The 27,380-nt window shown below is 36.5% G+C and overlaps 1 protein-coding gene across 4 annotated transcripts in view; it reads right to left on the bottom strand.

Annotated features, from left to right (window-relative positions):
• Positions 1 to 27,380, bottom strand: part of ACAP2 (ArfGAP with coiled-coil, ankyrin repeat and PH domains 2) — a 144,226-nt gene that overhangs the window by 69,245 nt on the left and 47,601 nt on the right. For all 4 annotated transcript variants that reach the window (XM_070509147.1, XM_070509149.1, XM_070509148.1 and 1 more), the window contains exons 2-4: positions 23,345 to 23,402; positions 3,201 to 3,320; positions 2,354 to 2,407 (exon numbers count right to left, since the gene is read on the bottom strand). In XM_070509147.1, the coding sequence (XP_070365248.1) occupies positions 2,354 to 2,407; positions 3,201 to 3,320; positions 23,345 to 23,402 (232 nt within the window). The remainder of the gene's footprint in view (positions 1 to 2,353; positions 2,408 to 3,200; positions 3,321 to 23,344; positions 23,403 to 27,380) is intronic.

The raw sequence follows: 27,380 nt of genomic DNA, 5'->3' as shown, positions 1-27,380 counted from the left end.
ACCAGAGCTGGCCCAATACATTTTTAAAAGTTCATTATGATTGCTGTAAACAGAACTCATTGTAGAAGGGCAGGAAAAGAAGCAAGTTGGGAGGCTGTTGTACAATCCTAAACAAGAGGTGGTAGTAGTTTAGACTTGGAGGTGGCAGAGAAACTTTTGATAGGTGGATTTGGGGTATATCTTGCTAATGTGTTAGATATGGAATGCATCGAAAGAGAAAAGTCATAGGAAAGTTTTATGGAGTGTTTTTCCTGCTTTTTCTCCCCAAATGCCCCCAGTATATAGTTGTATATTTTTTTAGTTGTCAGTCCTTCTAGTTGTGCTATGTGAGATGCCGCCTCAGCATGGCCTGATGAGCGGTGCCACGTCCACACCCAGGATCCAAACCAGTGAAACCCTGGGCCACTGAAGCTAGGGTGTATGAACTTAACCACTTGGCCATGGGGCCAGCCACCTCATAGGAAAGTTTTAAGGATAAAAAGTCACACAATAATTTGCCACCAAAAAATATTTTCAAAATTATAGCCTTTATAGTTGATGTGCTGGTTGTTTGTTGGCTGTCACCACTACATCACCTTTGCATAGTCTCCTCTAGACTACCAGGGGCTAGACATCTGCAAAGCATTTTTCCAGGACCCCCGTGCAAGCTAAGAGGTTAGATTCTGCCAATGGTAGCTGATGTTAGGTTAAGAGGAAGGAGATAAAAAGCAGCCATTTTTTTTTCTGTTTCTGTTCTGACACAGCCATCAGTGAGCAACTATGAGCTACTCCAACTTTCAGCAGCAGTCGTGACCAATCCAGGCAGTGTCAATGGGACTGCAGGCTCCTTGGCTCTTGCAGCAGCAACAAGAGGGCGGGCTCCTGGCTTCCTGGATGGGTAACAACAGCAGTATTCTCAACAGTGCAGTACTTACAGGCTCTGGTAACATGACTTTCACTTCTGTTCTCCAGCCCTAGGGGCAATAGCTGCTTCCCAATAGCTTTATTGGCAATATCTAACCTCTACGTGGCATCACCCCAGCTTTTTTTACTCCTCCAACTCTTCTAATACTTTTGTAACCGATTCACTGTATTAAAACCTTTCTATCAGAAATACTCTAAGTGGTTTCTATTTCCCTGAATAGATGCCAATTAATACAGTAAAGAAAGAAATATCACTCCCCAGAGTCTACTTTCACATATTTTGTTCCTCACAACACCCTTACATACAGGCATGGCAAATTCTATTACCTTTTTATAGAACAGTAAACTGAAAAGTGAAAGTGATTAAGTGACCAAAATTATTTGGCTAATAACAGTGGAGCCTAAACTCAATCTAAGTTGTCTCTATCTAAATCCTGTGTTCTTTTTACAATGTTAAAGTCAAAAAACATTGATCGCTTCCAATTTTAGAAAACGAAATAAACACATTATTGAATCAGTTCAGGAAACTAGGCGCACATTAACAGCACTAGCACTAAAATGACCAATCTCTATCCTCTTGAAGCAAACTATACTTACAAACCTTGCTTCAAACAAATCTGATTTTTGAAAGCAGGAACTGAAGCAGATACTTGTACATGCTAATTTTGGTACAACTAAAATTTTTACTACAATTAAAATAAATATTATCAGATAACTTCATCCTTAATATGTTGACAGGAAAAAATTAAGAAAATCAAATTGACAAAGAACCAAAAATTAGCAGATTTGATAAAGAATATAAACGTTGATATTTTTGTTACAGACAGCTACTAATAAATTTTGAAGCACTGAATGATTATATGACAGCAATATATGTTAAGCTTCTTTAAAAATTATAAGAAGTATATAGTTTATAAGTCACCATATCTTCAGTAAACTTTTACAAAATTTATAAAGGAATTTCCTCACATTCCAGAAGTAATATATATCCCTCGTTCTTGAAGGATAAATGCCCTCAAATCTTAAACACACATATAAATAGCTCAAAGACTACAGCAGTCTTTAATATTGGTAATTGATTAGACAAGATACATTTGTAAGTATCTTAAAAGAAATAGCTAAATGTAGAATTATGACTTTTACTTCTTTATTCTTGAAATAATTGCTTAAAAACTTACAAAGGCACTACTTAAAGGGAAAAATAGCTTTTATGGGTGTATACTTAAGTTCACTATTTTAGAATGGGAAATAAAATGTATATACTCTCTCTCTCTCTTTCTCTCTCTCTCTCACACACACACACACACATTTTAGGTTGACTCGACTAAAAAGTTGTTGGTAAATCAAAGTCACTGAATTCCAACTTTAGTAATTTTATAATACACTGCCACTTAAGAAAAGTACTAAAATATTAACATGGTCATAATAACACCTACTTACTGACACTTACTGTGTGAAAATTTATCATTTCTTGAAGACTGTCAGAAAACTTGGTCAAACTGGTCTATAAGAAAGAAACCAAAAGAAAACCAAGTCATTTAAAAAGCCTCAAAAATAGGACATAAAAATGTTACTACAGCATTTCTAATAGCAAGATCAAGTTCCATTGTAAAATACATTTATTTCCAAGGACAATCTCACTACCTCATGGGCATGCTCTGTAGAAAGGTCAAGTCTATGTAGTAACATAAAACACTAGAATAGTAAAAAAAAAAAAAAAATTAGTACTGCCATATCAACGGTACTCTGCTAACAAATAGGAATGGCATACATGAGCATAAAGGTAAAATTGAGTGTATCAAGTCTGTGACTATCTAAGCATCTATGCATCAAATAATCATCAAACTACACCCATTTCTTCACCAGTTATTATTCCTCATGAAAGAAATATCAAAATACCACATAGTACAGCAAGGGGTCTAAGTTAAGCCAGCATAGCTAGCTGACCAGAACTTTCCTATGCAGCCCCCTTTACGTACAGTTAGATACTATTCTTAGGTTAATGCTCTCTGCTTGCCCCAGAAGCAGCTGCCAGTAAATACATCCTGCTCTCTCTGCTCACACCCTCTTTCCCATGCTTCAGCTCACCTAGCAGCACGTAAACTTACACTGACAATGCAAATCAACATCAACTTCTAACTATCCAAGAAAACAAAATTTTACAAGACAACACTTATGGTGATAGCTTTTCTACTTCTAATTTTAATAACGACTGTAACTATCAATAAGGTAAATGACGCATAATTCTTTAATGTCTTGTTGCATTTATCATTTTAATTAATTTTAATAATACTAACCTCAACTACAGCATCATTACTAGAATACTGTGCCAGGTCTCGAATCCCATTCATGAATTGTTTATTTGCAACACAAAAGGCTTTTCCGGTATCAATCATCGCAATACAAAGCTTCACAAGCTGAAAAAGACCAACATTACATCAGTTTGACAACAATTTTACAAATTACTTAGTTGAACAAATGTTAGCAGTAACCACATGAGTTAGCCTAGGTAAGATAAATTATGGTTCATCAATAAACCCAAAATAGACTAATTGAAAATTGTTCTTTTTTCCTTTGGTTTATAAAGTAAACTCATAGGAAAGTTGTACCAAAAAAGCTGATCTTTCAGGTGAGCTGATAACAACAATAAAAAATCATTTTATCAAGTCAAATTCAATCCCATTAATTAACTCCGTAAAAATGTATTAAGCACCTCTTCAAAGAAAAGGAAACATCAGGCAGAGCAAGTAGTATGATAAAGAAAATTTAAATTTAAAACAACTGTGGTATGTTAGAGGAAAGGGGCATAAACTGATATGATCGGTTGATAATGCTGGTCATTTCAATATCAGTCTATCAAAGCAGATGTCTAAATCGATTAATCAACCATATTTCTCCATTGCCTACTGTTCTAAGCATTATGTTAAGTCTCAAAACCAAGCTTTTTCTTTTCTTCTTTCTTTCTTTCATCTTTCTCTCTTTCATTCCTTTCCTCTCTTTTTTTCCCTTCCTTCTTTCTTTCATTTAGACACAAAACATTTCTTTGAACAAACAAAATCTTGGATGAATAACAAACATTAAAAAGATACTGAGGGGTGGGATGGACAGGTAGGGGAACCAAGAAAAGGATAAAGAGCCCAGAAAAACTTCAGAAAACACCTAAAGGATCTTAGGAGTATAATTTAAAACTGCGGCCCTAGAGCCTAGAGGAACAGGAATTGAAAATATAATCTATGCTCTCAGGAGCTCTAACTTAACCAGTAGACAAGCAGATAAATTCTACACAGTACAAACACAACTGCTATGCATGACAAAACCATGCATGAGCGAACAAAGGAAGAACATCTAACCAGGACTACAGAGATCAGGGAAGGATTCCCAGAAAAGGCAACACTTGACAAAAGCCCTGGAGAACAACAGGAATTAGCCAATCAGACAAGGGTAATGAGAAGACACTACTCAAGGAACAGCATGTGCTAAGGCCCAGAAGCTTAAGAGAGCAGGGCAAACTAGAGGCAGTAAGCAACTTCGTGAAGTGTGGAAATGTAGACAAGGCCCAGATTAGGAAAATTCTTGTGTGCAATACTAAGGCATTCAATTGTACATGAAAAGTAATGGGAAATAATTAAGGACATTAACTGGGCGAGTTAACCAGAGTTCCAATTCAGAATGATGACCTAAAAGGAGAAAATATAAAGATAAGGAAATAGAAAGAATAAAGACAAGGTTAGACCAAAAACCTAAGAACCTGAATTCAGGCAGCAAGCAGGGGGAGAAGAGGAGAGACAAATTCAAGAACTACAGGCAAGTACACGTGTACAGTTATGCAGACTGCATCATACCAAGGGGAAAAGTAGAGGGTGAAATCCAGCCTGAGCTCTGAGTGCCAAAGGCTATATGGGCTACAAGACACTGATTCACACAAAGACACTATTCTGGCCAGCAGAGATTCTTGTTTTTGTGTTGGGCGTATGAGATAAGCCAAATGGAAAGTCTATCAAACACAAGTGAAAACAGATGTTTGAAGCTTAAGAAAAGAGGAGTGTGCTGTGAATACAGATACAGGAGTCATCAGCAAATATACAGCAAGAGTGCCACAGTGCCAAATCCTAGACAGAAAGCAGAGGGCAAAGCATGTAGACTAGACAGAAAGGAGACAAAAGAGGAAGGAGGAAAAGCAAGAGAATAATTTTTCACCAAAGCCAAGAAAGAAGAAAGCATCAAAAGATGGATGATAAAAAAGTTGAAAATCCATAAAGGTCAAGTTTCAAAATGAATTAAAAAATATCCATTGAGTTTGGTGACAAAAATACACGATCACCCCTGTCAAGAATAGTTTTAAGAGAAACTGACTGGGGGATTGTAGCCAGATTACAGTGAGTTATGAACTGTAGATGAAGAAGACATAATGATAGCTCAATGTTTTCCAATATATATTCTACAGAATATCCTGCAGGAACATTCTGTATGAAAATAAAGATTCAGGATCCAACAAGTCTGGGAAACTCAGTTTAAAAGTTAAGCCAGATTTCTTTACTGCTAAACTTTTGAGAACTTTTGATATATTACTGTATACTGTGAATCCTATAGAGGAGTTATAACATGCAGCATTTCTCAAAAATATTTCACATGAAATTCTCTTTAGAGGAAGCATTCTCATAAGACCAATGTTAAAGATCCACTAGGAGAAATGCTGGCAGAGGTAAGTCTTTTAAATAGTTTGCCAGTTACCAAAAAAACAATAGTAATAACAATAAGATGTTTACAAAAACAGAGAAACTAATTCTAAAATTCATAGGTAGTAATCAACATGCAAAAACAAAAAGAAACTTGAAAAATAACAACAAGGTAAGGACATTAGCCCTCTATGATATAAAAGTATACAAATAAGTAATGAAAAGTCTCATAAAGGATGTTAACAAACAAACTGGTCAATCAAGAAACAGATAAAAATATGCAATACTTGATTCAAGTAACATTCAGTGGGGCAGGAGAGGGGGAGATGGTATGGGATGATATTATCCAATAAGTGACATAGGGACACTGGATAGCCATCTAAAGGGAAAAAAGAAAGAAGGAAACTAAGCAGGATTCCAAACCCTCAAATTAATTTTAGAAGGAATGGAATAAAGATTTAAACATAAAAAATTAAATCAGTGCCCACTCTGACCACTCTTATTCAACACAGTACTAGAGGTTTTGGCCAGAGCAATTAGGCAAGAAAAAGAAATAAAAGGAATCCAAATAGGGAGTGAAGAAGTAAAACTCACGCTGTTTGTAGATGACATGATTTTATATATAGAAAACCCTAAAGAATCCACTGGAACACTATTCGAAACAATCAACAATTACAGCAAAGTTGTAGGGTACAAAGTCAACTTACAAAAATCAACAGCATTTCTATAACAACGAACTAACAGAACAAGAACTCAACAACATAAGCCCATTTACAATCGCAACAAAAAGAATAAAATATCTAGGAATAAATTTAACCAAGGAGATGAAAGACCTATACAAAGAAAACTAGAAGACAGTACTGAAAGAAATTGATAGTGACACAAAGAAATGGAAAGATATTCCATGCACATGGATTGGAAGAATAAACATAGTTAAAATATCCATACTACCTAAAGCAATCTACAGAGTCAATGTAATCCCAATCAGGATCCCAATAACATTCTTCACAGAAATACAACAAAGAATCTTAAAATTCATATGAGGCAAAAGACTCCACGTAGCAATCCTGAGAAATAAGAATAAAGCCGGTGGAATCGCAATCCCTGACTTCAACATATACTACAAAGCTATAGCAATCCAAACAGCATGGTACTGGTACAAGAACAGACACACAGATAAATGGAACAGAACTGAAAGCCCAGAAATAAACCCACAGATCTATGGACAGCTAATCTTCAACAAAGGAGCCAAGAACATACAATGGAGAAAGGAAAGCCTCTTCAATAAATGGTGCTGGGAAACCTGGACAGCCATGTGCAAAAGAATGAAAGTAGGCCATTATCTTTCCCCATGCACAAAAATAGACTCAAAGCAGACCAAAGACTTGAAGGTAAGAGCTGAAAACATAAAACTTCTGGAAGAAAATATAGGCAGTACACTCTTTGACATCAGACTTTTCAAATACCATGTCTACTCAGACAAGGGAGACAAAAAGAAAAAATAAACAAATGAGACTTCGTCAGACTACAGGGCTTCTGGAAGGCAAAGGAAACCAAGATCAAAATGAAAAAATAACACACAAACAGGGAGGAAATATTTGCAAATCATATATCCAATAAGGGGTTAATCTCCATAATATATAAAGAACTGACACGAACTACAAAAAAATGGGCAGAAGATATGAACACATATTTTTCCAAAGAAGATACACAGATGGTCAATAGGCACATGAAAAGAGGCTCAACATGACTAATCACCCTCATCCACCGATGGTGAGAATGGAAACTGGTGCAGCCACTTTGGAAAACAGTATGGAGATTTATCAAAAAATTAAAAATAGAAATACCATATGACCCAGCCATCCCACTACTGGGTATTTACCCAAAGAACTTGAAATCAACAAATCAAAGAGACTAATGCACCCCTATGTCCACTGCAGCATTATTCACAGTAGCCAAGACAAGGAAGCAACCCAAGTGCCCATCAAGTGATGACTGGATAAAGAAGACATGGTGTATATATACATAACGGAATACTACTCAGCAATAAAAAAGGATGAAATCATCCCATTCGCAACCACATGGATGAACCTTGAGGGCATCATGTTAAGCAAAAGAAGTCAGATGGAGAAAGACAAACACTATATGATTTCACTCATACGTGCAATATAAACAAATTTATAGACAAAGAGAACAAATTAGTGGCTACCAGGGGAAGGGGGGTGGAGGGTGGGCACAAGGGTGAAGGGGCATACTTATGTGGTGTGTGACAAATAATAATGTACAAAAACTTCACTACATTGTAAGTTATTATGACCACACACACAAAAAAGTTAAATGATGAAAACTAAGAGAAAACAGGAGTTAATATGTTTTATAACCTCAAAGCAGGAAAAGTCTCTCCAAGAAGGATGCAAAACTCAAAAGTCATAGAAAAAACTGATCAATTCAACTACATACAAACAAAACATTTCTACAAGGAATAAATAAATAAACTTAGTCAAAAGGCAAACAACAACATGCGAAAACAATATCAGCGACAAATTATAAGGGACTAATTTCTCTACTAAAGAAGGATATACAAATCATTTCTGGAAAACCAACCAGCCACTGTGGTTCCCAAGGAACCGCCCAGGCTCGGATGGCGTTATGAACCCACCCACCAGGCACAGAATCTGGCACAACCATGAAAAGAGGCAGCAGCAGATCTTCATGCCCAGGTGAACACTCTCCTGGTTAGCACAACCACCCATAAATACCCCACAACTTTCAGGAGATGCAGTGGGATCAGAAACATAGCTCCTGCTTCTCCCAAGTAGTAGCAGATAAAATCTGTGACCTGATACTACCACAAATGGTCTGGCAAAAAATTAGTTCATCAACCAACCCTGAAGTCACAGAAATTTACAATCTAAATGACAGAGAATTGAAAATAGCTCTCATATTGAAAATCAATGAGTTACAAAAAAACTCAAAAGATAGTTCAATGAACTCAGGAATAAAATTAATGAGAAGAGGGAATGCTTCACCAAAGAGATTGAAACTATAAAAAAAAAAAAGAACAAGCATAAATTCTGGATGTGAAAAACAAAGAAATAAAAAATAATCTAGAATCCTTTAAAAAATAGAACTGATGTTATGGAAGAAATAATTAGTGATTTAGAGGACAGAAACACACAAATGCCTCAAGTGTAGGAGAGATCTAAGATTTCTAAAAAATGAAGGAATTCTTCGAGAAATATCTCACTCAACTAGGAAAAGCAAAATAAGCATTATAGGTATTCCAGAGGAAGAAAAAGGGGAGAAAGAAGCAGAGAGCTTAATAAAGAAATAATAGCTGAGAATTTCCTAAACCTGGGGAAGAACCAAGCTTAGAAATACATGAAGCCAATAGAATGCCTTATTACATCAATGCTAAGAGACCTTCTCCAAGGCATATAATAGTAAAACTGGCAAAAGTCAATGACAAAGAAAAAATATTAAGAGCAGCAAGATGGAAGAAAATAACCTACAAAGGAACCCCATCAAGCTTTTAGTGGATTTCTCAGCAGAAACCTTACAGGCTAGGATACAATGGAATGATATATTAAAAATACTGAAAGACAAAAACTTTCACCCAAGGATACTCTATCCAATGAAACTATCCTTTAGATATGATGGAAATACAAGCTTTCACAGATAAACAAAAGTTGAAGGAGTTCATCGCTACTAGACCTCCCCTACAAGAACTGGTCAAGGATGCCCTCATACCTGACACAAAAAGGCAAAGGTCTACAAAGCTTTGAGCAAGCAGATAAATAGACAGACAAAATCAGAAAACTCCAGTTCTCTTTCAGAACAGGGAAGCAAATAAGTAAATATAACTCAAAAGATAAAGGGAAGGAGAGCATCAAAACTAACTATAGAGACTTCAACTTAGCCAGAAACTCATAACACAAAAAAGAATAATCTGTAACAACAATAACTCAAAAGGGGAAGAGGAAAAGGATGGAACCTGCTTCACCTAATGGAGATAAGAAGCCTTCAGACAACAGACTATCTCATCTATGAGATCTTTTATACAAACCTCAAGGTAATCACTAAACCAAAGCTTAGAGCAGAGGTACAATTCAAAAAGCGAGAGAAAATTAAGAAAACGTTCACAGAAAACCTCCAAAACGAAATGGCAGTCAGAAATACAAAGGAAAAGAAACAATGGAAACATAGAACAACCACAAAATGAGAGTCAGTATTAAGCCCTCATATATTAACAATCACTATAAATATAAACGGATTGAATTCTCCAATCAAAAAATAGAGAGCTGGGGCCAGCCCTGGTGGCCTAGTCGTTAATTTTGGCACACTCCACTTCAGTGGCCTGGGTTAGGATCCCAGGCACAGAACTACACTACCTCTCTGTTAGCAGCCATGCTGTGGCAGCAGCCCACATGAAAAAGAAAACAAGAGGAAGACTGGCAATGAATGTTGGCTCAGGGTGAATCTTCCTCAGCACAAAAAACAAAACAAAAAACAGATACAGAGTAGTGGAAAGATTAAAAAAGAAGACCAAACAATATGCTGCCTCCAGGAAAAACATCTCAGCTCTAAACACAAACAAAAGCTCAGAGTGAAAGGATGGAAGATGATACTACAAGCAATGGCAAACAAAAGAAAGCAAGTCTTGCTATACTTATATTAGACAACACAGACTTCAAGATAAAATAGACAATGAGTGACAAAGAAGGGCAGTATATAATGGGAAAAGGGACTTTCCACCAAGAGGATGTAACACTTATGAATATATATGCACCAACACCAGAGTACCAAAGTATACAAAACAACCATTAACAGACCTAAAGGGAGAAATTGACAACAACACAATAGTAGGGGACCTCAACACCCCACTTATATCAATGGACAGATCATGCAGACAGAAAATCAACAAGGAAATAGTAGACTGAAATGAAACACTTGATCAAATGGACTTAATAGATATAGAAAGAGCATTCCATCCAAAAACAGCAGAATACACGTTCTCCTAAGTGCACACGGAACATTCTCAAAGATAGACCATGTGATGGCAAACAAAGCAACCCTCAATAAATTTAAGAAGATTGAAATTATATCAAGCATCTTTCCAACCACATCTCTATGAAAACAGAAATTAACTACAAGAAAAAAGCTGAGAAAGTCACAAATATGTGGAGACTAAACAACATGCTACTGAACAACCACTAGATCAATGAAGAAATCAAAGAAGTAAAAAATACCTGGATACAAATGAAAATGAAAACACAACATACCAATGCATGGGATGCAGCAAAAGCAGTTGAAAGAGGGAAATTCATAGCACTACAGGCCCACCTCACCACACAACAAAAATTTCAAATAAGTAACCTTAAACCGCTCCTAACAAAATGAGAAAAAGAACAAAGCCCAAAGTCAGCATAAGGAGAGAATTAATAAAAATTACAGCCAAAATAAATGAAATAGAGACTGAAAAAAAAAAAAAACAGTAGAAAGGAATACTGAACCTAAGAGCTGGTTCTCTGAGAAAATAAACAAAATTGACAAACCCTTAGCCAGACCCACCAAGAAAAGAGAGAAGGCTCAAATAAATAAAATTAGAAATGACAGAGGAGAAATTACAACAGATACTACAGAAATACAAAGGATTAGAAAACAATACTGTGAAAAACTATATGAGCATAAATTGGATAACCTAGAAGAAACGGATAAATTCTTAACCTCATACAACCTGCCAAAACTGAATCAAGAATAGAGAATCTGAACAGACCAATCACAAGTAAAGAAACCAAAACAGTAATAAAAAACCTCCCAAAATACAAAAGCCCAGGACTACATGGCTTTTCTGAAGAATTCTAGCAAACATTCAAAGAAGATTTAACAACTATCCTTCTCAAACCGTGCCAAAAAATCGAAGAAGACAGTATGCTTCCCAACTGATTCTACGAGGCCAACATTACCCTGATATCAAAACCAAACAAGGAGAACAGAAAGAAGGAAAATTACAGGTCAATACCACTGATGAACATAGATGCAAAAATGCTCAACAAAATACTGACAAACCGAAGACAGCAATTCATTAAAAGGATCATACACCATGATCAAGTGGGATTTATAACAGGGACACAGGGATAGTTCAACATCCACACATCAATCAATGCAACACACCACATTAAGAGAATGAGGAATAAAATTCACATGATCACCTCAGTAGATGCAGAGAAACCTTTTGACAAGATCCAACAGCCATTTATGATACAAACTCTCAATTAAATGGGTATAAAAGGAAAGCACCTCAAGATAATAAAGGCCATATATGACAAACCTGCAGCCAACATCATACTCAATGGGCAAAACTAAAAGCCACCCCTCTGAGAACGAGAACAAGACAAGGGTGCCCACTCTCACCACTCCTATTAACACAGTACTAGAGGATTTGGCCAGAGCAATTAGGCAAGAAAAGAAATAAAAGGAATCCAAATTGGAAAGGAAGAAATGAAACTCTCCCTGTTTGCAGAAGACATGATTTTAGAAAACCCTAAAGAATCCACCAGGAAACGATTCAAAATAGTCAACAACTACACCAAAGTTGCAGGGTACAAAATCAACTTACAAAAATTACTTGCATTTCTATACAATAAAAACAAACTAGCAGAAAGAGAAGTCAAGAATACAATTTCATTTACAATCATAACAAAAAGAATAAAATATCTAGGAATAAATTTAGCCAAGGAGGTGAATGATCTATACATTGAAAACTATAAGACATTATTGAAAGAAATCAAAGAAGACATAAAGAAATGGAAAAATATTCCATGCTCATGGATCGGAAGAATAAACATAGCTAAAATGTCCAAATTACCTAAAGTAATCTACAGATTCAATGCAATCCCAATCAATATCCCAATGACATGCTTCAGAGAAATAGAACAAAGAATCCTAAAATTCATACGGAAAAACAAAAGACCCCAAATAGCCAAAGCAATCTTGAGAAAAAAGAACAAAGCTGGAGATGTCACAATTCCTGACTTCAAAATATACTACAAACCTATAGTAATCCAAATAGCATGGTAGTGGCACAAAAACAAACAGATCAATGGAATACCACTGAAAGCACAAAAATATAACCACTCATCTATGGACAGCTAATTTTTGACAAAGGAGCCAAGAACATACAGTGGAGAAAGGTGCTGGGAAATGGTGCTGGGAAAACTGGACAGCCATATGCAAAAGAATGAAAGTAGATCATTATCTTACACCATACATAAAAATTAACTCAAAACGGATTAAAGACTTGAATGTAACACCTTAAACCTTAAAATTCCTAGAAGACAATAATATAGGCAGTATACTTTTTTTTCATTTATTTTTTTTCTTTTGGAGGAAGATTAGCCCTAAGCTAACATCTGCTGCCAATCCTCCTCTTTTTGCTGAGTAAGACTGGCCCTGAGCTAACATCTGTGCCCATCTTCCTCCACTTTATATGTGGGATGCCTGCCACAGCATGGCTTGCCAAGCAGTGCCAGGTTCGCACCCAGGATCCAAACCAGCAAACCCTGGTCCGGCCAAAGCAGAACATATGCACTTAACCGCTGCGCCACTGGGCCAGCCCCAGCAGTATACTCTTTGATATCAGTCTTACCAGCATCTTTTCGAATATCATGTCTACTCAGGAAGGGGAACAAAAGAAATAAACAAATACAACTGCATCACACAATGCTTCTGTGAGACAAAGGAAACCATGAACAAAATGAAAAGACAACCCACAAACTAGGAGAAAATATTTGCAAATCATATATCCAAAAGGGGGTTAATCTCCAAAATATATAAAGAATTCATACAACTCAACAACAACAAAAACAAACAACCCAATCAAAAAATAGGCAGAGGATACGAACAGACATTTTCCAAAGAAGATAGACAGATGGCCAACAGACACATGAAAAGATATGCAACATCATTATTATGGCAATGCAAATCAAAACCACAATGAGATATCACCTTACACCTGTCAGAATGGCCATAATTAACAAGACGAAAAATAACAAATGTCGGAGACGATGTGGAGAAAGGGGAACCCACATATACTACAGGTGGGAATGCAAACTGGTGCAGCGACTACAGAAAACAGTATGGAGATTTCTCATAAAATTAAAAATAGAAATATCATATGATCCAGCTATCCCCCTACTGGGTATTTATCCAAAGAACATGAAATCAACACTACAAAGAGATTTATGTACCTCTATGTTCATTGCAGCATTATTCACAATAGCCAAGACCTAGAAGCAACCCAAGTGTCCACCCACTGATGAGTGGATAAAGAAGATGTGGTATCTATATACAATGGAATACTACTCAGCCCAAAAAAAAAGACAGAACTGTCCCATTTGCAACACATGGATGGACCTTGAGGGTATTATGTTAAACGAAATAAGCCAGACAGAGAAAGACAAGCACTGCATGATTTTATTCATATGTGGAAGATAAACAAATACATGGACAAAGAGAACAGATTAGTGGTTACCAGAGGGGAAGGAGGAGAGGGGAAAAGGGATAAAATGGCACATATATACAGTGACAGATAAAAACTAGAGTATTGGCGGTGAGCACAATGCAGTCTTTACAGAAACTGATATATAATAATGTACACCTGAAATTACACGTTATAAACCAATATGACTTCAGTAAAATAAATTTTTTTTAAAAAAAGGAAATAAGATATCAGCATTCCAGATTTCAGAAATTAGAACTTTGAGTGGTGAGGCATAGAATAAGGCCATGAAAATAGGTATGAGAATTAGAACAGAGGTCACTATATCAGGATTTGGAGAGAAAATGAAGTTTCATATAGCTGGACTACATATACACTGCAGCTATTCAAGAGGAAGAAGAGACTTGACGATAGATACTTTGCCAACTATCAAAATCCTTATTAGATCACAGTAATGACAGATATAACTGACTAATATAAGCCTACAAAGAGAGAAGATTTTTACCTAAGAGTAAGAGTAAATGTAAAATTAGTCAAAATTGTCAAGCTAGTAGCCCCAATTCATTCAACAGTTTTTTACTCAAGTGATAACTATGTCATCTGCACTTTGCTAGACGATGGGAATACAAACAACTTATTTGCTGACCATCCTTGAATAAGTAATATCCTCTACAAGTCTCATTTTTTTCACTTGCAAATTGGGTATAATACCAACTTTGCAACAGTGTTATAAAGACTGAAGATAATACAAGCAAAACATAGGACTTGGTACACAGGAAGTGCACAACAAATGAGAGGTTTTTTCCCCTTTAAAGACAGTCTCTCTTCAAGAAGCCAACAGCATATTGAAAAGACACCAGTATCACTAACATTTATTTAGAACTAACAATGTGCCAAGAGCCATGCTAAGCACTTACCATGTATTAACACATCTTATTCTCATAAAAACCCTATGAGACAGATAGATACTCTCATTTTCCACATTTTGGAGATGAAGAAACTGAGGCATAGGAAGGTTGAGGAACTTGCCCAAGGCCATACAGCTCAGAAAGTGGTAGAGTCAGATTTTTGCTCTAGACTTTGTGCTCTTAACTAGTAGAGTATGCTACAAACCAAAATTTACAATAATATTACAATAACCTAAATGGAAGTACATGCAAGAAACAATGCAATACAAGGAAAAGAACCTAAGTTTGGTGGTACTTGAGCTGTGATTTAAAGGGTATCTGCTTAACAAACAGGGAGCGAGAATTCCAGCAAGAAGCAGCAACAGATACAGAAATTATATCTACATGGCAACTATGATGCTCTGTGATGCTGCCAATGCCAAAATACTTGGCAGAATGGACAAATAATTGGACCCGGTGGAACAACGCCATTCATGAAGCATTATTCATCAGGAAGAGTCTAATTATTGGTGGCATAAGCTATAAGCAAAATAAATATAGGCAAAGTCATCGAGCTAGTTTAACCTGTTGCTGGAATAATTTACAATGAAATTACAGGTGGAACTTGTCCTGCACAAAGTTATGAAATCAATAAACTAGTCTTTGGCAACCCCTCCCCTCCATAGTCCTTCAATGCCACAACCTTCAATAACAACCATTTCTTGTTCCTCTCAGATTCTCTTCTCTATGCTAACTCCTCATACTCCTAAAGTAAAAATGACAGATGAGAGCTTAAGAATTTATAAGGGATCAAAATCTAAAACTAGAGAAGCATAAAAGTAACAATGGAACTTCTATTTGGGTGGAAGATGATATTTAAAAGATGTCAAACTTTCCAGGATGCCCTTAGTAGCCCTCTGGGTAATACAGATTCTAGAAAGGGCTTAGAGTTCTTAGTACTGAATGTCAGTACTTTAATAACTTGTTTTGGATTTGTATCTTTTGGTTTGCAAGTTCTACCAGTCTTCCAACCCCAACCAAATTATATAAAGAAAAAAAAACACAGCTGCTCATAAAAGAAAAATCATTAACAAAAATGCTGTAGGTGGATTTTATCTGCTTAAATACTTGCAATTTTGAGGTTCCCCCACCACAAAATGTTTCATATGATTTAGACGCAGTTCTACCCAAAGAGCATAGATATCCTTATTATACTTCTCTGTTATTCTTTTGTGTTCTTCTGTCATTTTAGCCTTTTTTTATTGAGTTAACGATAGGTTACAATCTGTGAAATTTCAGTTGTACATTACTGTCTGTCAGTTGTGTTGTAGGTGCACCGCTTCACCCTTTGTGCCCAGCCGCCACCCCACCTTTCCCTGGTAGCCACTAATCAATTCTCTTGGCCCACATGTTTAAATTCCTCATATGAGTGGAGTCCTACAGAGATTGTCCTTCTCTAACTGGCTTATTTCACTTTACGTAATTCCCTCAAGGTGCATCCATGTTGCTGCAAATGGGATGATTTTGTTCGTTTTTATGGCTGAGTAGTATTCCATTGTATATACATAGCACATGTTCTTTATCCAATCATCTATTCATGGGCACTTAGGTTGCTTCCACATCTTGGCTATTGTAAATAATGCTGCGATAAACATAGGGGTGCATGGGACTTTTGGAATTGCTGATTTCAGGTTCTTTGGATAGATACACAGTAGTGGGATAGCTGGATCATATGGTAGCTCTACTTTTAATTTTTTGAGGAATCTGCATACTGTTTTCCATAGTGGCGGCACCAGTTTGCATTCCAACCAGCAGTGTAGGAGGATTCCTTTTTCTCCATAACCTCTCCAACATCTGTTACTAATTGTTTTAGTTATTTTTGTCATTCTAATGGGTGTAAGGTGATATCTTACTGTAGTTTTGATTTGCATTTGCCTGATGCACAGCAATGATGAACATCTTTTCATGTGCCTATTGGCCATCTGTATATCTTCTTTGGTGAAATGTCTGTTCACGTCTCCTGCCCATTTTTTGATGGGGTGGTTTGATTTTTAGTTGTTAAGCTGTGTGAGTTCTTTATATATTATGGATATTGAGCCTTTGTCAGATGTATTACTTGCAAATATTTTTTCCCAGTTAGTTGGTTTTTCTGTTTCCTTCCTGTTTTCCTTTGCCTTGAAGAAGCTCTTTAGTCTGATGAAGTCCCATTTGCTTATTCTTTCTATTGTTTCCCTTCTCTGAGAAGACATGGTGTCGGAAAAGATCCTTTTAATACTGATGTCAAAGAGTGTACTGCCTACATTTTCTTCTAGAAGCCTTCTGGTTTCAGGTCTCAGCTTTAGGTCTTTGATCCATTTTGAGTTTATTCTGGTGAATGGTGAAAAAGAATGATCAATTTTCATTCTTTCACATGTGGCTTTCCAGTTTTCCCAGCACCATTTATTGAAAAGACTTTCTTTTCTCCATTGTATGCCCTCAACTCCTTTGTCAAACATTAGCTGTCCATAGATGTGTGGTTTTATTTCTGGGCTTTCAATTCTGTTCCATTGATCTGTGCACCTGTTTTTGTACCAGTACCATGCTGTTTTGATTACTGTAGCTTTGTAGTATGTTTTGAAGTCAGGAGTTGTGATACCCTCCAGCTGTGTTCTTTTCTCTCAGGATTGCTCTAGCAATTCAGGGTCTTTTGTTGCCCCATATGAATTTTAGGATTCTTTGTTCTATTTCTGTAAAGAATGTCATTGGGATTCTGATTGGGATGGTGTTGAATCTGTAGATTGCTTTAGGTAGAACGGACATTTTCACTATGTTTATTCTTCCAATCCATATACATGGAATGTCTTTCCATCTCCTTATGTTATCATCCATTTCTTTCAGAAAAGCCTTGTAATTTTCTTTGTCTAAGTCTTTCACTTCCTTAGTTAAATTCACCCTGAGGTATTTCATTCTTTTTGTTGCGATTGTGAATGGTATTGTGTTCTTGAGTTCTTTTACTGTTAGTTCGTTATTAGAGCATAGAAATGCTACTGATTTATGTAAATTGATTTTATACCTTGCAACTTTGCTGTAGTTGTTGATACTTCTAAAATTTTTCCAATGGATTATTTGGGGTTTTCTATATATAAGATCATGTCGTCTGCAAACAGCGAGAGTTTCACTTCTTCCCTCCCTATTTGGATTCCTTTTATTCCTTTTTCTTGCCTAATCGCTCTGGCCAAAACCTCCAGTACTATGTTAAATAAGATTGGTGATAGAGGGCATCCTTGTCTCGTTCCTGTTTTCAGGGGAATGGTGCTCAGTTTTTGCCTGTTGAGTATGATGTTGGCTGTGGGTTTGTCATATATGGCCTTTATTATGTTGAGGTAGTTTCCTTCTATGCCCATTTTGTTCAGAGTTTTTATCATAAATGGCTGTTGGATCATGTCAAATGCCTTCTCTGCATCTATTGAGATGATCATGTGGTTTTTATTCCTCAGTTTGTTGATGTGGTGTATCACATTGATTGATCTGCGGATGTTGAACCACCCCTGTGTCCCTGGTATGAATCCCACTTGATCATGATGTATGATCCTTTTGATGAATTGCTGAATTCAGGTTGCCAAAATTTTGTTCAGACTTTTTGCATCTATGTTCATCAGCGATATTGGTCTGTAGTTCTCCTTTTTCGTGCTGTCCTTTTCAGGCTTTGCTATCAGCATGATGTTGCCCTTGTAGAATGTGTTAGGAAGTGCTGCATGCTCCCTAATTTTTTGGACTAGCTTGAAAAGGATAGGTATTAAATCCTCTGTGAAAGTTTGGTAGCCTTCCCCAGGAAAGCCATCTGGTCCTGGGGTTTTATTCTTTGGGATGATTTTGATTGCTGTTTCAATCTCTTTCCTTGTGATTGGTCTGTTCAAGTTGCCTGCTTCTTCTTGACTAAGCTTTGGGAGATTGCAGGAGTCCAAGAATTTATCCATTTCCTCTAGGTTATCCATTTCGCTGGCATATAGTCCTTCGCAGTATTCTCTTATAATCCATTGTTTGTCTGTGGAGTCTGTTGTTATTTCTCCTCTTTCCTTTCTGATTTTGTTTATTTGAGCTTTCTCTCTTTTTTTCTTTGTAAGTCTGGCTAGGGGTTTGTCAATTTTATTTATCTTCTCAAAGAACCAGCTCTTTGTTTCATTGATCCTTTCTACTGCCTTTTTTGTTTCAATAGCATTTATTTCTGCTGTGATTTTTATTATTTCTCTCCTTCTGCTGACTTTGGGCTTTGTTTGTTCTTTCTCTAATTCATCTGGGTGTAGTTTAAGGTTGCTTATTTGGGATTTTTCTTGTTTGTTACGATGTGCCTATATGGTGATGAATTTTCCTCTTAACACAGCTTTTGCTGTATCCCATATGAGCTGGTATGGCATGTTATCATTTTCATTTTCTCCAGGTATTTTTTTATTTCTTCTTTAATTTCTTCAATGATCCATGCTTATTCAATAGCATATTGTTTAGTCTCCACATCCTTGTGCCTTTCTCAGTTTTTTTTCTTGTAATTAATTTCTAGCTTTATAGCATTATGATCAGAGAAGATGCTTCTTATTATTTCAATTTTTTTAAATTTGTAGAGGCTTGCCTTCTTTCCCAACATACGGTCTATCCTTGAGAATGTTCCATGCTCACTTGAGAAAAACGTGTATTCTGCTGTTTTTGGATGGAGTGTTCTATATATGTCTATTAACTCCAACTGCTTTAGCTTTTCATTTAGCTCGACTGTTTCTTTGTTGAGTTTCTGTCTGGATGATCTGTCCATTGATGTGAGTGGGGTGTTCAGGTTCCCTACTATTATTGTGTTATTTTTCATATCTTCTTTTAGGTTTGCTAATAGTTGCTTTATGAACTTTGGTGCTCCTGTCTTGGGTGCATAGATATTTATAAGCGTTATCTCTTCTTGATGAAGTGTCCCTTTGATCATTATATATTGGCCCTCTATGTCTCTCTTTACCTGCCTTATTTTGAAATCTGTTTTGTCTGATATAAGTATTGAGATACCTGCTTCCTTTTGTTTGCTATTAGCTTGGAGTATTGTCTTCCACCCCTTCACTCTGAGCCTGTGTTTGTCCTTGGAGCTGAGATGTGTTTCCTGGAGGCAACAAATTGTTGAGTCTTGTTCTTTAATCCATTTTGCCACTCTTTTTATTGGAGAGTTCAATCCGTTTACATTGAGGTTGAGTATTGATGCATGAGGGCTTAATGCTGTCACTCTGTTGCTCGTTTTCTGGTTTTCCTGTGTTTCCTTTGTTTCTCGTCCTGTGTGTTTTAGCCTACCCAGTGACTTTTGCAATTTCTTATGCTGGGTTTCTTAGATTTTTCCTTATTTATGTTTTGTGTCCCTGTTCTGTTTTTTAGTTTAGTGGATACCCTGAAGTTTGTATTTAGACTCTTGTGTATAACATAGTCCATTTTCTGGTGGTCTCTCACTTCCTTAGCCTAGACTGTTTCAGTCCCCTTCCTCCTCCCCTCCTAAATTATTATTTTCATCTCTTATTCCAACTTGTGTTGTGAGTTTGTAGTTAGAGTGATAAGATTGTCTTTGCTTTAGTGATTTACTTCCCTTTATCCTAATGCTATCATTGAATATTTGCTATCCTATTCCGATTCTATCTGTCTCCCTACTCTGTATTTTATGACAGCTTTCTCCCTTTTTTTCTTATTTCAGGTATGAGAGCTTTCTTGAGGATTTCTTGTAGTGGAGGTCTTGTGACTATGAAATCCCTTAGCTTTTGTTTGTCTGGAAAAGATTTAATTTATCCCTCATATCTGAAGGATATTTTTGCTGGATAGAATATTCTTGGCTGAAGATTTTTATCCTTTAAAATTTTGAATATGTCACTCCAATCTCTCCTAGATTGTAAGGTTTCTGTAGAGAAATCCGCTGAAAGTCTGATACAGGTTCCTGTGTAGGTTATTTTCTTCTGCCTAGCTGCCCTGAATATTCTTTGTTATTCATTTTTGCCATTTTTACTACTATATGACTTGTAGTAGGTCTTTTTACATTGACAAAGCTAGGAGATCTGAAAGCTTCCTCCCCACACATTCCTCTCAAGCCCTAGATTTGGGAAGTTCTCTTCTATTACTTCATTGAGCACACTTTCTGCTCCATTTTCCTTTTCCATGCCCTCAGGAATTCTGATTATTCTTAAGTTGCATTTTCTAATTGAGTCAGCTATTTCTCGGAGATTTTCTTCAGTTTTTTTAATTATTAGTTCTCTTTCTTCCTCTGTCTGGAGCCAGTCAGCCTGTCTATCTTTGATTATGTTAATTTGCTCCTCTATGGTGTCTACATGGGCATTCAGGGAATCCGTATTTTCTTTTCTCTGATCCATTGTATTTTTCATCTCTAGTATTTCTGATTGATTCTTCTTTATGTTTTCAGTCTCTTTTGTGGAGTGATTCCAGAATTCGTTGAGTTGTTTCTCCATATTTCTCTTTACCTCATCGAGTATTTTGATGATAGCTATTTCGAACTCATCTTCACTTAGTTTACCTATTTCCAAATCCTCAGGACATACTTCTGTATTTTTACTGTTTTCCTTTTGGACTGGAGCTTTTATAAATTGCTGGATGGTAGAGGAGCGGTTGTTGCGCATGATGTTATTATTCGGTTCCAGTTACAGCCTGTCGCCACTAGATGAGGGTCTAGACCCGCACGTTCTGAGCCGTCCACCTTCAGCCGTTATGGCGGAGTGCAGCATGGGTTGGGGAAGGAGGGGCACTTTCTCCTATGCCCTGACCTGGATTCGGGTCAGCTCTCACTCTCTGGTCTCCCAGAGCCCTGGCTTGCTGGGGTCCCCACACGCGAAAGCTTTCCCCAATAAGAGGGTTTCCACTGCACAGGCGGTGGGAGTCGTGGATGATCCCTGGATGCGCAGACCCTCCCCGGCTACTTCCCTCACCCAAGGCAGTGATCCCGGTCTCTAGGGGAGGGAGCCAAGTTCTCTCCTACCCTGTTCCAGCTCCTCCAAGGGCGGCTCCAGCCTCTCCGCCCTCCATCATTTGGCTGCTGTGGGTCTCTGACGATTTCTGTTATTAGGATATTTTTTGTGGTTGGAAAACAGTTGCTCTTTTTGGTTGTGACTTGGAGAGGAGAGAGTCCCAGGTGAACTCACACCACCATGTTGCTGATGTCACTCTCCTTCTCTGTTATTCTTTAAAAATGCTTCCCTTCTATATACTACCTCATAAATAGAACAAACAAAACCACATCTCCTGTTGCCTACCTACCCCATAGGATTATTGTGAAAATAAAAAAACACACTGTATATCAAAGTGCTTTGAAAACTACAGAGTACTACACAAAAATAATTTATTACTAAACATTTTCTAAAACTTTTATTTGTTTTATTTATATAACTAATACTGCTTTTATACAGTTTCTACACTATTTACACTATACACTTATACATCAAAATTTCAGAACATTTGAAAAACCAGTCTAATTAATCTATTCTCTATCCTTGCTACATGAAGTGTGGTCCATGGAACAACAGCATTGGCATCACTTGAAATCTAGTTAGAAACACAGAATCTAAGATACCCCAGACTTAATCAAGACCTGTATTTTCACAAGGTAAGATGCCCAGGTGATCCCTATGCACAGTAAGGTTAAAAAAGTACTGCTTTACATAGCAATATTATTTACAGTCATAATTGTACAAATAGGAAATTATTTTTAGAAAAGGTATTTCAAATATATGCATCTGATTTATCTCCTAAAACTTTAAGAGAGATATTTTTCATTGAAACATGGCTACTTAAGATCAGAAGCCACGTCTTACTCATTTTCATATTTCTGCCTATTATATAACAGACAAAATTTCTTGGGTAAAGGCAAAAAAAAATTATCAATAATTTATATAGAAGATATGAATCAATTTACATTTACCCTTACATAGAATATGACAATTTAATATCAATTATTAAACATATATTAAGCATTTGCGGCATTAGCTTTAAAAAACAGAATATTTTAAATTTTATCTATATTTGAATAAGGCCACACCTAAATTTATACACAAGAATGGTCAAGTTATGTATGAAACCCAGTAAGCATCAAAGAAAGATAGATGCAGTCTTTTTGATGGAGAAGAAGAAAACAAACTTCCAACAATATAAAGGATGTCTAGTAAGCTTTGAAGTCAAACACAGTTCAAGTTCTTGCTCTGGCACTTAGATTAGATTTTCAACAAGCTGCTTAATGTATGTAGCCTCAATTTCCTCATGTGTTAAATTGGGATAATAACCTATAGAGATAAAAGAAGTAACATAAACCACCTAGTATTATAGGCATAAATCATTATTTATGGAAAACAAGAATTAATGTTCTAAAAAGTTAAAAATGTAAAACTTACCTTATCAAGTTTTAGTTCCAATTCTGCCACATCTCCTTCTACTTCTTCCAAGGCAGCTCTAGAAAAATTAAATAAAAAATAAGTTGTTTTATATGTTTAAATGTATACTTTACTCTTGAAAAATAACTCTAAGTGAAAAAATAGGTATGAATGCTTAAAAATTATACTTCACATAAAGTAATAATCACCTTAGGATGAAGTATAAATACTTTATAATTATGCAATACAACAGATAATACAACTATTCTTTAAGGTAATGAGAGAATACATTAGGTTGATTTACTCAAACATTCATATTATTCAAATTAATAATACTAATTAAAACCACTTAGCATGTTTTAGTTTTTTTTAATGAATAAGAAATTTTAGGGGCTGGCCCCGTGGCCGAGAGGTTAAGTTTGCGCACTCCGCTGCAGGTGGCCCAGTGTTTCGTTGGTTCGAATCCTGGGCGCGGACATGGCACTGCTCATCAAACCACACTGAGGCAGCATCCCACATGCCACAACTAGAAGGACCCACACGAATATACAACTATGTACCGGGGGGCTTTGGGGAGAAAAAGGAAAAAAATAAAATCTTTAAAAAAAAAAAAAAGAAATTTTAAAAGTTGAGCCATACAGAGGCTGACCCCGTGGCGGAGTGGTTAAGTCCGTATGCTCTGTCCACTTCAGCGGCTCAGGGTTTCACCACTTTGGATCCTGGGCGCCAACATGGCACCACTCATCAGGCCATGCTGAGGCGGTGTCCCACATGTCGCAACTAGAAGGACCCACAACTAAAAAATACAACTAGGTACTGGGGGAATTTAGGGAGAAAAAGCAGGGGAAAAAAAATTGAGCCATACAAAGACTCAGATTTCTTTTCAACAAATCACATGTAACCAAACAGCAAAGCACCCTTGGCAATCAAAAAGAAAGGTTTTTACTTTTAGAAATAGTTCAGAATGATGTTACTCTTGTTTAATGCACCATTTTGTTTTCAATGTATTTTTAAGAGTCAGCGGATACTCTAACTTGTCAAGAGAATGATAAAACTAATATAATGTTAGCACTTGATATTACACTACGGGGCAACATTCCAAAACTGGAAATTTGGAACAAAACAGCAACAACTAAAACTTATTAAAGATAAGATTTTACACTTAAGAGTACCATGTAACAAAATGCAATTCATCTACTTTTAAGCCCTCTATGCCATTTTGAGATACCTTGATAAACTTGCAACTTCCCCAAAGCTACTTCTTGAATTAACCAAAATTTGTTTCAGCTGGACAATACTGGGGGACTAGCCACCCAAAAAGTTATTTTGAACTCTGGGTAAGAAATTCTCAACAGAACTAAGAAGAGAAATATAGCTAAGATATACTCTATTCCCAGAACTACCCACTTAACCCGTGTGATTGCAGAATAATCATTTTTATTAGTTTGTGATTCTACTTCCCCGTCTGGTATTTTATTGAAAACATAATGGGTTTTTTTTAAAGATTTTACTTTTTTCTTTTTTCTCTCCAAAGCCCCCCGGTACATAGTTGTATATTCTCCATTGTGGGTCCCTCTAGCTGTGGCATGTGGGACGCTGCCTGAGCACGGCCCGATGAGCACTGCCATGTCTGCGCCCAGGATCTGAACCAACGAAACACTGGGCCGCCTGCAGCGGAGCACGGGAACCCAACCACTCGGCCATGCGGCCAGCCCCTTGAAAACATAGTTTTTAATCTCCAAAATATGAAAATTATATAACTAAAAATTATGCAGTAAAAAGATACCTATTCCATAAAATGAGATACTTTAGTATACAGTTCAAGAAAACAACAGGTGCTAGACTTCCACAGCATAGAAGTGGAAATGCTTCTCCCCTAACTAAAAGCTTGTCATTTTCTTCAGTAGTGTTTTTCAAATTACACATTGTCCCCTCAGCCTAGAAAATATTTCCCCTTCATATTAATCCTTACTCCCTTCACCTCCTATATGCTAATCTTCATTTAAAACAATTCATAAAAGAAAACAAATATATCAGTACAAGGATATCCACTGTCTATAACAGGTTGAAACCTATATGTCCAGCAATTGAAACAAATGGTATATATCCATCCCATTATGTATGGCAGCAAGTTTTTAAATGAGATTGGTCCATATCTACTGACATGAAAACATGTACATAATAGACTATTCTTTATAAAATTATACACAGTGTGAGTCCAATGTTGTGGGGGAAAAAACTTGTTGGTATATGCAGAGGAACAGATCTGGGAGCATATTTACCATTAACTCTAAGTTTGAACAACAGGGATTGGAGAGCAGAAAGCATAAATAGGGATTTACACTTTTTATTACTTATACTTCTGGATTGTTTTAATATTTGCAATAACTATGTATCTTTAAATAATTTTTAAAGCTAATAAAGAGGGAAGAGAAATAAGTTCAGACATCCCTTCCTAGGAGGTGGGTCCTCTTGAAACCTCTTCCCCCACCCACTCAGGCTGGATTACATACCCCTTTGGTGCCCCCACATCACCTTATTCACATCTCTATCACTCTTCACTTCTGTCACTAGTCTGCTCTCCATAGACACTCAAAATGTTTGTTGAATCAAGAATTTCCACAGTTATTTACTTTGTCAGAAACTCTAATTTATATTTTTAACCTTTATTTTAGCTTCACTCAATTATATTTCTTTGAATCAAATTAGCTGAAATGGCCGGCTTTAAGGTTTGATTTAATCAGTAGTTTCTACTAAACAGACAGGTTGATAGAAACATCATGTAAATTCCTCAATCTTATTTCACTCCCCAATTCCACTAATTCACTTTTGTGGAACACTTTTAAAGAGAGGTAAGAGTTTATGTACAAAAACAGTGGTAAAATGTATTTCACCAGTCATTTAAAAATAAAGCCCTTTGTAGTCATATATTCAAATAATCTGAAAGTTTATCTTGGAGGTTCTTCAATTTAACTTTCACCTTCTCTAAAAAATATCTCTGTCCTTGGTCATCTAAGATGTGTGTGAAAACTTGTAGCACTAGGTAAACAGTGTCTAAGGCAGCCTGGTTAATTGCTGAATATTCTTTAGTATAAAAAGAAAAGTATATGGAAAGTTCATGGTCTCAGTTCAAATTCTACTCCACCACTAAGCCTAAGATATTTTATCTAAGTTTTTTCATCTGTAAAATGAGTAAAGAAATACCTATTTAAAAAAGTTGTAAAGGTTAAATAGGGGACTGTCCATATCACTGACCATAGTACATACTATGACACAAAGAATACAATCAATAAGAGCTTCTTTCTCTCTCTCTCTTTTTTTTGTGAGGAAAACTGGCCCTGAGCTAACATCTGTTGCCAATCTTCCTCTTTTTGGTTAAGGAAGATGTGCCCTGAGCTAACATTTGTGCCAATCTTCCTCTATTTCGTATATGGAACACCACCACAGTGTGGCTTGATGAGCAGTGTGTAGGTGCCCACCTCGGTTCTGAAAAGATGAAGCCCAGACAGCTGAAGCAGAGCACACAAACTTAACCTTTACACCACCAGGTAGGCCCCTCTCCTTTTACTTAGCCCTGCACTCTAAGGTGAGTTTTGCCTCCCTATTACTTCTATTCATTAATACAAGAGAACCATTCTGGAACATATGTTTAATAAATGAATGAATAAGTGAAATAAAACAATCTACACAAAAGTCCTTCAAATATTGGAAGACAGATATTATTCCTTTCAAACTCTCCCAAATATGTAGTATTGAGCATATAACTTTTAAAAATGTGCAAGGTGTTGGAGGCTAGCCTGGTGGTGTAGCGGTTAAGATTGACTCAGGGTCAATCTTCCTCATCTTCCTCAGCAAAAAGATGAGGACTGGCAGCAATGTCAGTCAGGGCTAATCTTCCTCAAAAAAAAAAAATGTGCGAAGTGTTAAACAGGCCAATATTATAGACCCTACACTCCACAGCTTAAGATTTAATAAAACATTATTAAAACGTTTAAAATTATTAAAGTTACATACACATTAACAATGAAATAAAACATATGACTAAGTAGCAAAATAA

The sequence above is a fragment of the Equus asinus genome, chromosome 5 (genome assembly GCF_041296235.1).
Source record: "Equus asinus isolate D_3611 breed Donkey chromosome 5, EquAss-T2T_v2, whole genome shotgun sequence".
NCBI classification, from domain to species: domain Eukaryota; kingdom Metazoa; phylum Chordata; class Mammalia; order Perissodactyla; family Equidae; genus Equus; species Equus asinus.
The sequence above is the reverse complement of the archived record's forward strand: the minus strand, read 5'-3'. Positions and strand labels throughout refer to the sequence as shown.